General features: G+C 41.6%; 1 protein-coding gene across 3 annotated transcripts in view; it reads right to left on the bottom strand.

The window, feature by feature from the left end:
* Positions 1 to 12,484, bottom strand: part of ARID5B (AT-rich interaction domain 5B) — a 177,023-nt gene that overhangs the window by 83,669 nt on the left and 80,870 nt on the right. For all 3 annotated transcript variants that reach the window (XM_032423865.1, XM_032423866.1, XM_032423867.1), the window contains one exon: positions 5,465 to 5,695. In XM_032423865.1, coding sequence (XP_032279756.1) covers positions 5,465 to 5,695 — 231 coding nt within the window. The remainder of the gene's footprint in view (positions 1 to 5,464; positions 5,696 to 12,484) is intronic.

Here is a 12,484-nt window from a genome sequence, read left to right as displayed (position 1 = left end):
TGGCTTTTTCTTCTTTTGTCTATAATGTCATTATTTCACCCAACAGGAAAACAGAAAGGGAAAGTTCAGTGCAGAGACAGAAAAGCTTTTTAAAAACATAACGTATAAAGTAGAAAACTTTTCTTTTCCATTAAGGTTCTAGGAAGAGTCCCAGAGCCTTAGAGAAATGGTTCTTTTATTATTTACAGAGCGAGATTGGTTTGGATGGTTCTAAGTTGTCCAAAGCCTAAGATTCTAATAGAAAGAGGAGAGAATCTTCATTGATGACGAGGACTGTTTTTTTAATCAAGCAGATACAGACTTAGTCTAAGCCCGGTGATGAGCTATTTCTACCCAGTTTGAAAGATGGGGTAAGTGAGGGACCTTATGTCACTTGCCTGGAGGAACAGCAAATCAGACACGTGAGCCTTGATTCCTACCTAGCCGATCTGTAAGCCCAGCACTTTCCCCCCTAGACTGTGCTATCCTCCCTGGGCTTCAGCAAAGGACATGTGTCAATACTGATGTAGCCACCATCTCCCCAAGGGGCAGAGACCATGGTTTCCTGCACGTGGACCAAATGCCAAGACGGCAGCCCATCTCATCTCTGCCCCTCTCGGGCGAATTACCACATCCTTCCTTTAAGCCCATCCCATTCCTTGGTCAAGGAACTACCCCTGCCCCCCGCCACATACACACCCTGACTCCAAAGAACTCAGAAGCATGACTTATGTCTCTTCGCAATTCAAAACTCAAACTAAAATTAGTCGTATCTTTTATTATTTTTTTAATCAACCATATCTTAATCCACTTAGTCGGACCCACCTTTAAGGACTGATTTCTTTTCTTTTTTTTTTTTTTTAAGATTTTATTTATTTATTTGACAGAGAGAGAGATAGCGAGAGCAGGAGCACAAGCAGGAGAAGTGGGAGAGGGAGAAGCCGACTTCCCCCCGAGCAGGGAGCCCGATGTGGAACTCGATCCCAGGACCCTGGGATCATGACCTGAGCCAAAGGCAGACGCTTAACGACTGAGCCACCCAGGCACCCTTTTTTTTTTTTAAGATTTTATTTAAGGGACTGATTTCATCTCATTTATACATATTGGATCCACCTTACATCTCTCTGATGAAAGCTAGTTCCTTAAAGTTATCCATTCATCTACGGTACTGTGCACGCCTGTTTGGATTCAGCTGTCAACGCTTCGTACATGTGAAATCAACCCGTGTGATATTAAGGTAAACATTGCGCATTACAAACTGGTGGACATTTTATTGTTCTAACAGGGAAAATAGACAAAATGTTTGCACGTGCGTCTGTTTTCTCTACAGCACAGACAATAATATAATATACATGATGGTATCTGTTTTACAAAAGAGGAATCAAATTATAAAAAGAGGTAAAAGCAAGGTGGGGGGCCGTTGAAGAATGCCTCACATTCAGAGATCCTACCAGGACAGTGGGGGCAGGAATTATGCGTAGCGTAAAGATTTTTACGAGAAGAATAGTCAATCCTGATGTCACTTTGCCCTCATTATTATAATCTCATTTCCTTATTGCATGTGCAACACAGCCAGTCTTCACAATGCTTTAGTTTCAAAAATAGTCAATTCTCTTGTGCTGAGAAAAGAGCACACCACCTTTAAGAGCATTGTAACTGACAAGATGGAAGGATTCAGGCAGGATGTCGAGGCTGAAGCTTTTCAATCACCTGCCATTAATATGATTCAATTTATGCTTATGTCATAGGCTTAAACACTGCACAGTGCTGTAAAGCAGGGAAGGGACTTGAATAAAATACAGGGAAGAAAGCAGATGGTACGCTATCAAAACCCTTCAAGCCTAAAATAACCTTTCCCAAGTAAGGAGGATAGTTAATTAAAGCCAGGATATATTTACTCTATTCTGAATATCTCAATGTAAATAAAAATCAAAATGACACCACTGTAATGTGGGACTAAATGATGAAATTTCATCTATTCTATTTTTCTTTAATAGTTTCTAATCAAACTTTTCATTAAACAGCTTCATAAAATTCCACGGAGAATTTATTTATAGGGATTCACTGTAGATTTAAAAGCCTTACTTTTATTATTCAATTAAACTTGTTATTCAGTGGACAACATTGAAACAATGGGGGGAGGGGGAAGGTGTCTGAGCAGTTGGGAAAGGTCATCATACAAGAGAAAATGTGGATCATCCCTGCCCAGGAAAGCCCAGTTCCAGAGCCACTGCCTGGGTTTGTCCCAGCCTTGGTCCACAGACTCATATTCACGTCCCCCTGGTAGAGAGGGCACCAGAGCATTTATTAAGGGTAAACAAACCTAGGGGAGGCCAACAGTTGACCCACGGTGAAGGCAGCCATTCCCAACGTGGAGAGTCAGGACATGAATTACAAGTGATCTAGGTATTTCCAAAACTTTTCTATTAGCCTTTCTCCCCTAGCATTTAATACCAGACCCAGTCCTGCCTTATTCATGAAGCGTTCCCTGACCCCTCCCATGATCACCGCCCCCCGCCCCGCCAGCAGCCCCGCTGCTAAATTCCTCCTGCCCTTGCTTTCTCCAACACTCACCAAATACTTAATCATTGACTTGCTTGTAACATTAGTTAACCTTTCAGGTGCGTTAATCCTGTCTTCCCCAATTAGATTTTTAAATCCTCCAAACAAGCAAGAACTGTGTTTTATTTATCTTTTGAACACCTTCTCCTGCCCCCACTCCATAATCCCATTTAATAGAAGAAAGCAAAAAATATATTAGTTAATAAAATAAACATTATTTAATCATAGGAAAGCAGACACTGTCCTTTTGAGAAGGGCCTTGCAGGTACTTTATGGCAATTTATGAATTTCATGTGTCAAAGGTGTAGCTGCTAAATGCTATAAACTCTTTGCCATCAGCTCCGCCATTCATCCACCTGGTGATATGGCTAATAAAATTTGATTTTTACAGCCTAGGCATACTGTTACCTAAATTACATTTGACCAATTACTGAAGTCACCAAACGTGTGGTACAGAATATATACTGTGTAGAAAATTCATCTGTGGGCCCCCTGGCACCCACGGTAATCTGACAGAAGTGTTTCGGTCATCTGGCAGTGTTTAATATTAGGAACATTTGTTTAATGCTAGTCACTAATTAAATTTATGTTCTTCTACCAACTGTTAGTTGGTTGGAGAAACCGAACCCCACGTTTTAACAAACCCTTTAGCCTGTGTTGATTTCAAATACAACCAGTTGGAGGTTTAAAAGGGTGATCTCTGGAAATTTAGATGGAGGACCAAGAGTGGATGGTGGGGGAGGGATGTGGGAGAAGGTGTTCAAATCAGGTCAAAAATAAGTTTTTTTTTGGGGGGGGGTTCACTTACTAAAATGAAATACTACACAAAATACAAACTATTTGAAGTACAAACTCAAATAAAAGAAAAACCTAATATTCTAATTATTAAACTAGCCATCTAGAAGCTCTTTAAAGGTACCTTTATTCCAAAAGAAAGTTTCCACTTTAAGAGGCTGGAGAAGAAAAACAGCATTAAAATTAGCTTTACCAGAAGAAAAGTTCAGGAAAACATTCAAAAGTCAGATGCTTGTGTTTGTGAGAACATTTAAAACTAATTTAGTAACTCTTAACAACCATTGTGATCACGGTTAAATTGGAACCTCTTTCTATTACCAATTCCAGACGCAACAGCTTTGAAGCTCAATGACTAATAACTCTTAAATTAGCCAAAAAGGTTAAAACATTTTTCATTATGTTACATTGTGATACTCTAACTCTGACTAGTCTTAAATGAGGGAAAGCATTCTTTCAGTTTTATTTTGTGTCAGGAATTTACAGACGTCTTGAGCGGCAAGCAGGACAGAGGGTTTGGGAGTAGGGGAGAAGGGGAGAAAAACCCTCAAAACAGAAGTATTAAAAAGGGTCGATTTGTAAATGTTGATCTGAAAAGAGAGGGTATTTTTTGAAAAGATGTATTGGATACATTCATCTACTTGAATACAACGGTTACTTGAGTATTAAAAATATGACACTAAATTCTTCTTGGAAGAAGGGATAAATAACTTGTATAAACACTACTATTCTCTTCTAGACCAACGGTCATTTGGTAAGGCAGAGTTGTGAAAGGCATCCGAAAAAAAAGTTTATAAGGAAAAAAATGCCACATCCGATGAACCGAGGTCCCCTTCCTCTTTCCTCCCTTCCTTCTTGGATCATCCCCTCACGCTCACCACTACTTACAAGCCCCCTATAGCAGGTAGAGGGCTACTGGGGTCAGGAATAATCAGATTAGAGAGGCCACAGTGGATTTCCCAAACCATGCTGAGGCCTGTAATAGTTAAGCAGAATAATCTGATCTGAATAATCCACAAACTGGGGAGCCTTGGGAAAACCTTAGCCAACAAAATCAAGTAATGTTCCGACTCAAAATGACCCCATCGGTGCTCTCTCTGGGCCACGGGTCTCACCTCTTCTCCGCCCAGGTCCCCATTTAGCATGGGTCAGCCATCACATTGGTTGTGCCATGGTGGCAAATCCCAAAGAAGGGGTAGGGCGAGGTGGCGGTGGGGAGAAGGTCTCATGCCTCTGTAAGTACAGGAATTTCCAAGGAACATGTCTAGCCTGATAAAGCACCCCCAGGGTATTCTGATATCCCTGCCCAGCCTGTTGAGAACCACTGATACGATCCAATCTCTTCAACAAACAGATGAGAAACTGAAGATGTGAGAGATGTGATCCTGGCTTGCCTCCAGCCATTCACTGCATCATGCAAAGGCTCCCAAACCTATGATATATCTTCTCCTTTGCTTCTATCTATAGAGACACATGACTGATCAGCTAGGAGAGATGCAGATAAAATTATGTGTGCATATATCCATCTTTGGGGGGCATAGTGTATAAAGATATATATATATATATATAATATATCTGAATATAGGTAGATACATAAATATCTATACATATTTTTATACACTGTGCCCCCCAAAGATGCATATATATATGTGTATCCATACATGCACATGAAAAAATTAAGGGGCGTAGGGATCTATCTATCATCAATCTATCTGTTCACCTTATAGTACTGAAGTGGTTACAACTGGTGCATTTTTGTAGTTCCTTATCACACTGAAAAGGGAGTGATCAGTTAAAAAAAAAAAGTCAGTATCTGAATAGCCAAAGCCTTTTAAGAAAGAACGAACATGAAAGCTTCCTGTCCTAAAGTCCAATTTCAAGGTCGACCAAGCAACTTCAGACCCTATATTGAACAACAAATTCTAAGTAATTACCCTTTACCCTGGCCAACAGAGGCTGCCCAGGAGGCGATGATGCTTTATGCCACGATAATTTGGGGGGGGGGGGTGGCACATAGAGCTGGTGAAAATAAGCCTTGCTCCCATCACCACTCTTCACAAGAACCCAAAGCAAGGAAACACACAAGCACAAGTTTCATGTAGGAAAACAAGCAAACAAAAAAAAGACTCACCAAACTCATCGCATATACTCTCATTTTCAATGAGCGTCGGGTGGTCAAAGGTGTCCCGACAGTACAGGATCTGGGGGTTCTTGCTGACCACGGCGATGCCCCCCAGGGCTAGCGCAAACTGGTCCGTTAAAATGGAAGATGGCTTATCCTGGATGCGCTTCAGCATTGATCGGTACCGGCAGTACTGAGGGTAGCTGAGAACGATCACGTTCATTTCTTCCTCGTCCTCCCCTAGACAAACAAGAAAACATTTCTGTTACCCTCTTGCCTCCCACAAAGAACTGTCATGGCCATGGCATAATTGCAATTGTCACTCTGCTTTGGTATGAAAACGTCTTCAGTGAGACCCTGATACCCGTTCATCTTTCTCCCATTCTGGGTTATGGCGGCATTCTCCCAGCCTCACCTCGCCACCCCAGTTCCACTAAAAAAGCCTCGGGTCACCAGCAGAGAAGAGAAAAGGTGGAGAGAAGAGAGAGTCGGGGTGACCTCATAGATTATGCGAGGTTTGGGTCATCAGCAAGCCGCAGAACCAAAACACTGTTTTTCAAAGAGTCTGATACATATTTCAAGCGTTAAAGTCATCATCACCGGAAAAACCAGAATTTTGTTGAGCTTCTGTCTACATAAATTTCCAGAGCCTGCTTTCTTTAGATTATATAATCTTTCAGTGGTAGAAGGCCCTGTAAAGGTCATGTGGTCCCAGAGAGACGTCCATAAGTTCAAATAGCATCATCATCTAATCTGGTGGTGGTTAGGGCTGTTCAACAAATATTTCTGGTTCTCTTTACGGTCTTGTGGAAAGACCACGCATCCTGGCCCATTGGAGTCAAGTGGCCCTGTGACTTGTTGTGGCCAATAAAATATGACAGGAGTGAGTGGCGACCTTAGGGGCCAGTGTTTGACTGACAACACCCTCTCTTTTCCTTCATCCTGGGCACCTGTCATGAGTCAGATAGCAGCTGGGCTGCCAGTCAGGGTCTTGGAACAAGAGCCACGCGGAGCAGAGCCCCTCGTCAGTCCGCAATGGACATAGACACAAGCACAAAGGAAACCTTTGTTGTTTTAAATGAGGCTGTGATCTGGGGGTTATTTGTTTTTGCAGCATGATCCATCCCGACTTGATTGATACATCCACCTTCCTTGCCCTCCCCCCTTCCCATGCTCCCTACTTTCTAATGTGCCTCAAACCCATCTGGTAACTTGGCACAACTCAGAGAACCATGCTGAGAGGACTCCCCAAGCGTCCTGTGACAGCTCCATCAGAACCAACTTAGCTCAGAACGTTTCAGCAACTTTCACGAAGCTCCCTTTTACCGCTTATCTGCACCTCACGATATTAAGCGCTTATTTATAAAAACCAGATTCGGCCTGGAGGACCCCTTCCTTCATCTTAAGCTTGAGAAATGGCAAAAGCTCCCCTTTGGTAGCCTGCCACCTGCATCATGTCACGCTGAATTTCGGCTCCATGACCTAGTCTGCCATCACTCCCTATAACCACACCATCAGGGCGTTTGTAAGCAATTCCCAGATATGTCACTGGCTTATCCAAAGGGAAAACACTCAATATTTTGAGCTCTTACCATGCTGCAGGGAATTGCACAAGACAGTTGTTAAGGATACCAACATTATCGTGGCCATCTGGTAACCAGTGGGAGACAAATGAGGAAGGACAGAACAAATGATGGAATCTAACCAGTACCAGTGGAAGGTGTGCATGTGACCTTCTCAGATAGGAGGCCAATACCCAGATGTATTTCTAATTATGTTCACTTAGTTCCTCAGGCTGGAGGCTTCTTCGAGAATGGAGATGTTTAGCTGCTTTCAAGATGACATCTTTTAACAGTTTACATTTCTTAGACTCCTGCCTGGTCTGTGGGTAGCCACTTTGTCAGCTGGCATATTTAATTACAAGGAGATATGTTTACATTGAACGCAAGTCCCCAAATGAAGTTCAGTTTTGAAATGCTGATATATGTCCCAAGACATTTCAGTTTGAGATTTTTACCGCAGACCAAGACACAAGTTCACACTTTGGGTTCAAATCTGTGCTTTCTAGAAGAGCTAAAGCACAAAACATTTGACTGGAAATTTTCACCAAACATCATCAGAACTCCAGAGTACCTAAGTCCTATTCGAAGAAGCAGCCCCCGAATGTGTCAATGGTATTATTATCCTCTATTTGTCCAAGACACCGTGGATGAGGGAGGGGGCGTAACCACGAACCCCCAGGGCTTGTATCGGAATGCTCAGCATCTAAGACCATCTCCTGCATACTGTGCAAATCAGCACACAGCTCCCACCATTCTATCTTGGTTGTGCTACTGGCTTTCTGTACTGGAGGGACGGCTGTGCTGGTTTCTCCAAGTTCTTGGGATGGAGGAAGTTCTGCTTTTCAGGCTGAATGATGGCAAAAGAATGGATCCTTCAGAGTTCATTTTCTAGCAGAAGATGTCACCTGGATTCTTGGGAGCATTTCACTTCCTTCTTGTCCCCTCATTCTCCTCCTGTTTTTCTCCAACCATTTTTCATGATAATGCCATCTCCCTCCTGTTCTTCTCCAACCATTTTTTTTTTTTTTTTTAAGATTTTATTTATTTATTTGACAGAGAGAGACAGAGCGAGAGAAGGAACACAAGCAGGGGGAGTGGGAGAGGGAGAAGTAGGCTTTCCGCTGAGCAGGGAGCCCGATGTGGGGCTCAATCCCAGGACCCTGGGATCATGACCTGAGCCGAAGGCAGACGCTTAATGACTGAGCCACCCAGGCGCCCCCAACCATTTTTCATGATAATGCCATCTCTAACCTCTTCTTAATTCTCTGTTGTGGATGCAATCAGCTCCCTGTCTATCTTTGGTGCTTAGAAATGACCTGGGTTTTTTTGATTGTTTGTTTTTGTTTTCTCTTCACTTCATCCTAGCTTGAAACATTTATCCTTCTTTCTTCATGCAGTTCCCAAAATACAAGCCAAGCCATGAATCTGCTTTCTGTTGGAAGAAAAACCAGCAAGTTCCCTCTGGTCCACGTCCTGGAGATGTGTCCTATGATGTCCATTCATTCTGGAGACAGCATCTCTCAGAGCGCTCCCAGGCCTGCCCACATCAGAATCACATATGGTAACTGGAAAATGGCAGACTCCAGGGGCTCATCCAGAACCACTAACTCAGAATCTCTAATTTACATTTTTAACAAGCTTCCAGGTAGCTCATGCACATTAAACTTTGAAACCACTACCTCTGAGTCTGAGTTTAGCTTTTTGCACAGACTTATAGTAATTTATTTAGTTTGGGTTTTGATCTCTCTCTTTCTCTATGTGTGTGTGTATATACACACACACACACATATACACACAGAGCTTCCTCCACTTTCGATGGGCTTATGTCCCAACAACCCCTTGTCAGTTGAAAATATCCTAAGTTGCAAATGCATTGAATACATCTCACCTACCAAACACCATAGCTTAGCCTAGCCTACCTTAAATGTACTCAGAACACTTCCACTGGGCAAAATCATCTAACACAAAGCCTATTTTATAATAAAGTATTGAATATCTCATGTCATTTATTAAATCCTGTCCTGAAAGTGAAAAGCAGGACAGTTGCACGGGTATAGGCTGGTTGTGTGTTGGACGTTCACCCTCATGAGCACATGGCCATCTGGGAGCTGCAGCTGGGGGTGGATGCCCAGCACCACAACAGTATCGAGCCACGTACTGCCAGCCTGGGAAAAGATTCAAATTCAAAATTCAACGTACACTTTCTACTGAGTGCGTTATCGCTTTTACACCATTGTAAAGTCAAAAAATTGCTAAGTCGAAATGTCACAAGTTGGGGTTTCTAAGTATATATATACTTATAACCTGTTTTCAGGTATATGCTTCTAGCCAAACCCCCACTGTACCCAGAACAGAATCTAGGACAAAATTCCCTTCTCCTTGCCACTCTCCCAGGATTGTTGTAGGTCGCATAGAAGACAGCAAATGAAAAAAGACCTCGTAACCAAAAATAAGAGGGACAGAGGGACTGTTGGTTTAGAAATACTACCATGATTTCTGGTACTGATAGGAAAACACAAAAATTTACACAGATCTTTCACAAAACACATCTCTTTTGCTCCTCACGACAACCCTATTCGTAGGATTACGGCTCGTGAATCTCCCCCAATTCAGAGGTGAGATAACAGGCTCAGACACCCAAGTGACTAGCCCAAGGCTCTCAAGGACGCAGAAAGTGACGGACGTGAGACTGTCACCCAGTCTTTTCATTCCAAGTTTGATGGGCTTTTCATTATGACAAAAATGTCACAAATACTAATAATAGTAACATCATTATGATCATTAAGGTAATACTTTGATTTCTCTTCCTACGTGGGTGTGGTTGAAAGAAAATCTTTGTTTATTTGCAGCTCATTATTACTAGAGATTTAATTAAGGTACAGTATTGGGGATGAGGATGACGGCCTTTGGTCACGGAAAATCTGAAACTTCTGTGTCATCAAGAACTGCACAATTCGGCCAGTTATAGGTCAGAATTTCACTCCGGTTAAGTTAGCTTGTTGTGATTTTGGAACACTGCAACTCACTCCGCCATGATTTAACAGTACGGACACATCTTTCACGCACAGTGGTTCCCTCCCCCCTCCCCGGCTCCCATCCCCCCCCTTATCAGAGGTTTCGCTTTCTGCAGTTTGTGGTCAACAACGGTCTGGAAGCAGATGTTCCGGTCTGAACACATCATGAGAAGGTCAGTAGTAGCCTAACGCTATGTCACAGTGCCTACGTCATTCATCCCAGTTCTCGTCACTCAAGCATTTTACTATCTGACGTCACAGGAAGAAGGGTGAGCACAGGACAATAAGGTCTTTTGAGAGAGCGAGACTACTTTACTGTCCAATTTTACTATTAGTTATTGTTATTAATCTCTTACTGTGTCTAACTGATAAAGTAAACTTTTTCATAGGTTGTATGATTAGGAAAAAACAGTACAGATAGGGTTTGATGTTATCTGCAGTGTCAGGCATCCGCTGGGAGTCTTGGCATGTATCCCCCATGGATGGGGGGGGTACTATGTATATCACCTTTCTACTTTCTACCCACGTAATAGGAAATAAGGCCTACTTTAAGTTGTGCAAGCCCAGAACCCCTGCACTTCCTGAACCGCTCCCATACTAAGAGGCTAGAGGCCCAGTTGGGACCTGGTTTAATGGGGCAGTGCTTAATAATACCAAAACAAAAATTATGATAATTTTGTTCCTTATGAAAAGAACCCTCCATTTGGACCAGAATTTTGGCATTGTTTAGACAGAGGCAAATTTCCAACCTTACAATTAGACATGCCCAGAGGAATCACCTTTAATATTTACAGAAAAAAAAAGAAAAAGAACACCTTCCCCCCCCCCCAAAAAAAAACCCGACAAAGCCCATGAGACCCTCGGGACTGCTAAGAAAATTAACAAAACATTCTAGATGAGAGTAAAGAGAACATCCAGCATAAATGTGAGACCTGGAAGAATCAACAATTCATCTAGGGTAAAGTTCACTTCAGAGAAACTTCACCCTAGATGAATTTAGGTATATGTGCTTAGTTAACTGGAGAAATATTTTTTTCTCAAGAGAAAGCATGGTCACCTTCACATGAAAGGTATGTATTAACAAAGAATAAAATTATGAGTTTGGAAGAGCTTTCCAGATCTAAAATTCTATGATCCTATAACTTTCCCCTAAGCCTTTGCATTAAATTAACTTCTTCCTCATACAGCTACAAAACTATTAAACTGTTCAACAGCTGTCATATTTTATTTTGCCCTAGTACACTATGAAACAAATAAAGCCAAACAACCCTTTCAAAAATTCTTATTTAAATTCCTCAGCTACTTCTTTCCTCCTTATGCATTTCATGTACATATAAACAAACACTCGGTATGCAGTTACCCATGAAACAGAGGCTGCTGATAAATGCTTCATAGGACATTCTCCCCTTTCCAATTCATAATAGGTCTAGCAGATAAATCTAAGAATGAATAAAGAATGGATAAATTGCACATTTGTTTAGCAAAAGATAAACAAAGTGTTCCTGGAACAAAGATTTTCTTTCAACCACACCCACATAGGAAAAGAAATCAAAGTATTACCCCAAGGAATCTTACTCTAACACACTCTAGTCAGCGGTAGTTGGTTGGGTTATGTAGGCAGTACTTGATTTCTGTCAACAGAAAATGATCAGCAATAAATTCTTGGTACCAAAGACTGAAATTTTAAGCCATATTATGATATTCTATTAAAATGTCATCCCATTCCTCAATTCTCCCTTCCACCAAAAAAAAAAAAAAAAAAAAAAGTGAAAATGCCTATTTTTAAATGAAATATTCAAAGGGAATAAGAGACCCAAAATTACTAAACCTCATTTCAACTTCAATGAGAAGAACTTTGCCTATTAAAAGTTAATACCTAAAGTACACTGCTTGTAATGCTCAACCAAAATTACTCTAATCCTGTGCTTATATCATAATTACACGTTTTGTTAACCTCTCTCAATGTCAATTTTTCACTTATTTATATATTTTCAAAGTCCAAAACAGAATTCCACAGAGAAACTGTAATTATAACGTGAGACTCCACCCAAGCTTTTCAAACAGTAACTGTATACCATTGCTTTAATCCTCAGAGTTGGGCTGGGAATGGGGAAGGGGTGGGGGGGGAGAGGGTAAGAGCAGGCATTCATTCTGAATAGCACGTTGCTCAAGTTGTCTTTATACAAAGAGAGATGCATGAAATAGCAAACACAATGAATTAATGGAGCATTGACATTAGCATTCAAATATCCATAATGCTATTTTTTTTAAATAGATAATGGTGGCCAATGCACAGGAGACTGAAAACATAAATTCCGGAGGAGAAATCTGCTTTTATCTTTTACACAACATTTAGAAATGTAACTTTCTTTTTCATTCTTGGCGGCGGGGGGGGGGGGGGGGGGGGGGGGGGGGGGGTTTTTTGGGGAAACATCACACTATTATGCTTACTG

Source organism: Phoca vitulina, unplaced genomic scaffold (assembly GCF_004348235.1).
Source record: "Phoca vitulina isolate PV1807 unplaced genomic scaffold, GSC_HSeal_1.0 scaffold29, whole genome shotgun sequence".
Lineage (NCBI taxonomy): Eukaryota > Metazoa > Chordata > Mammalia > Carnivora > Phocidae > Phoca > Phoca vitulina.
This window is presented reverse-complemented; position numbering and strand designations above follow the sequence as displayed.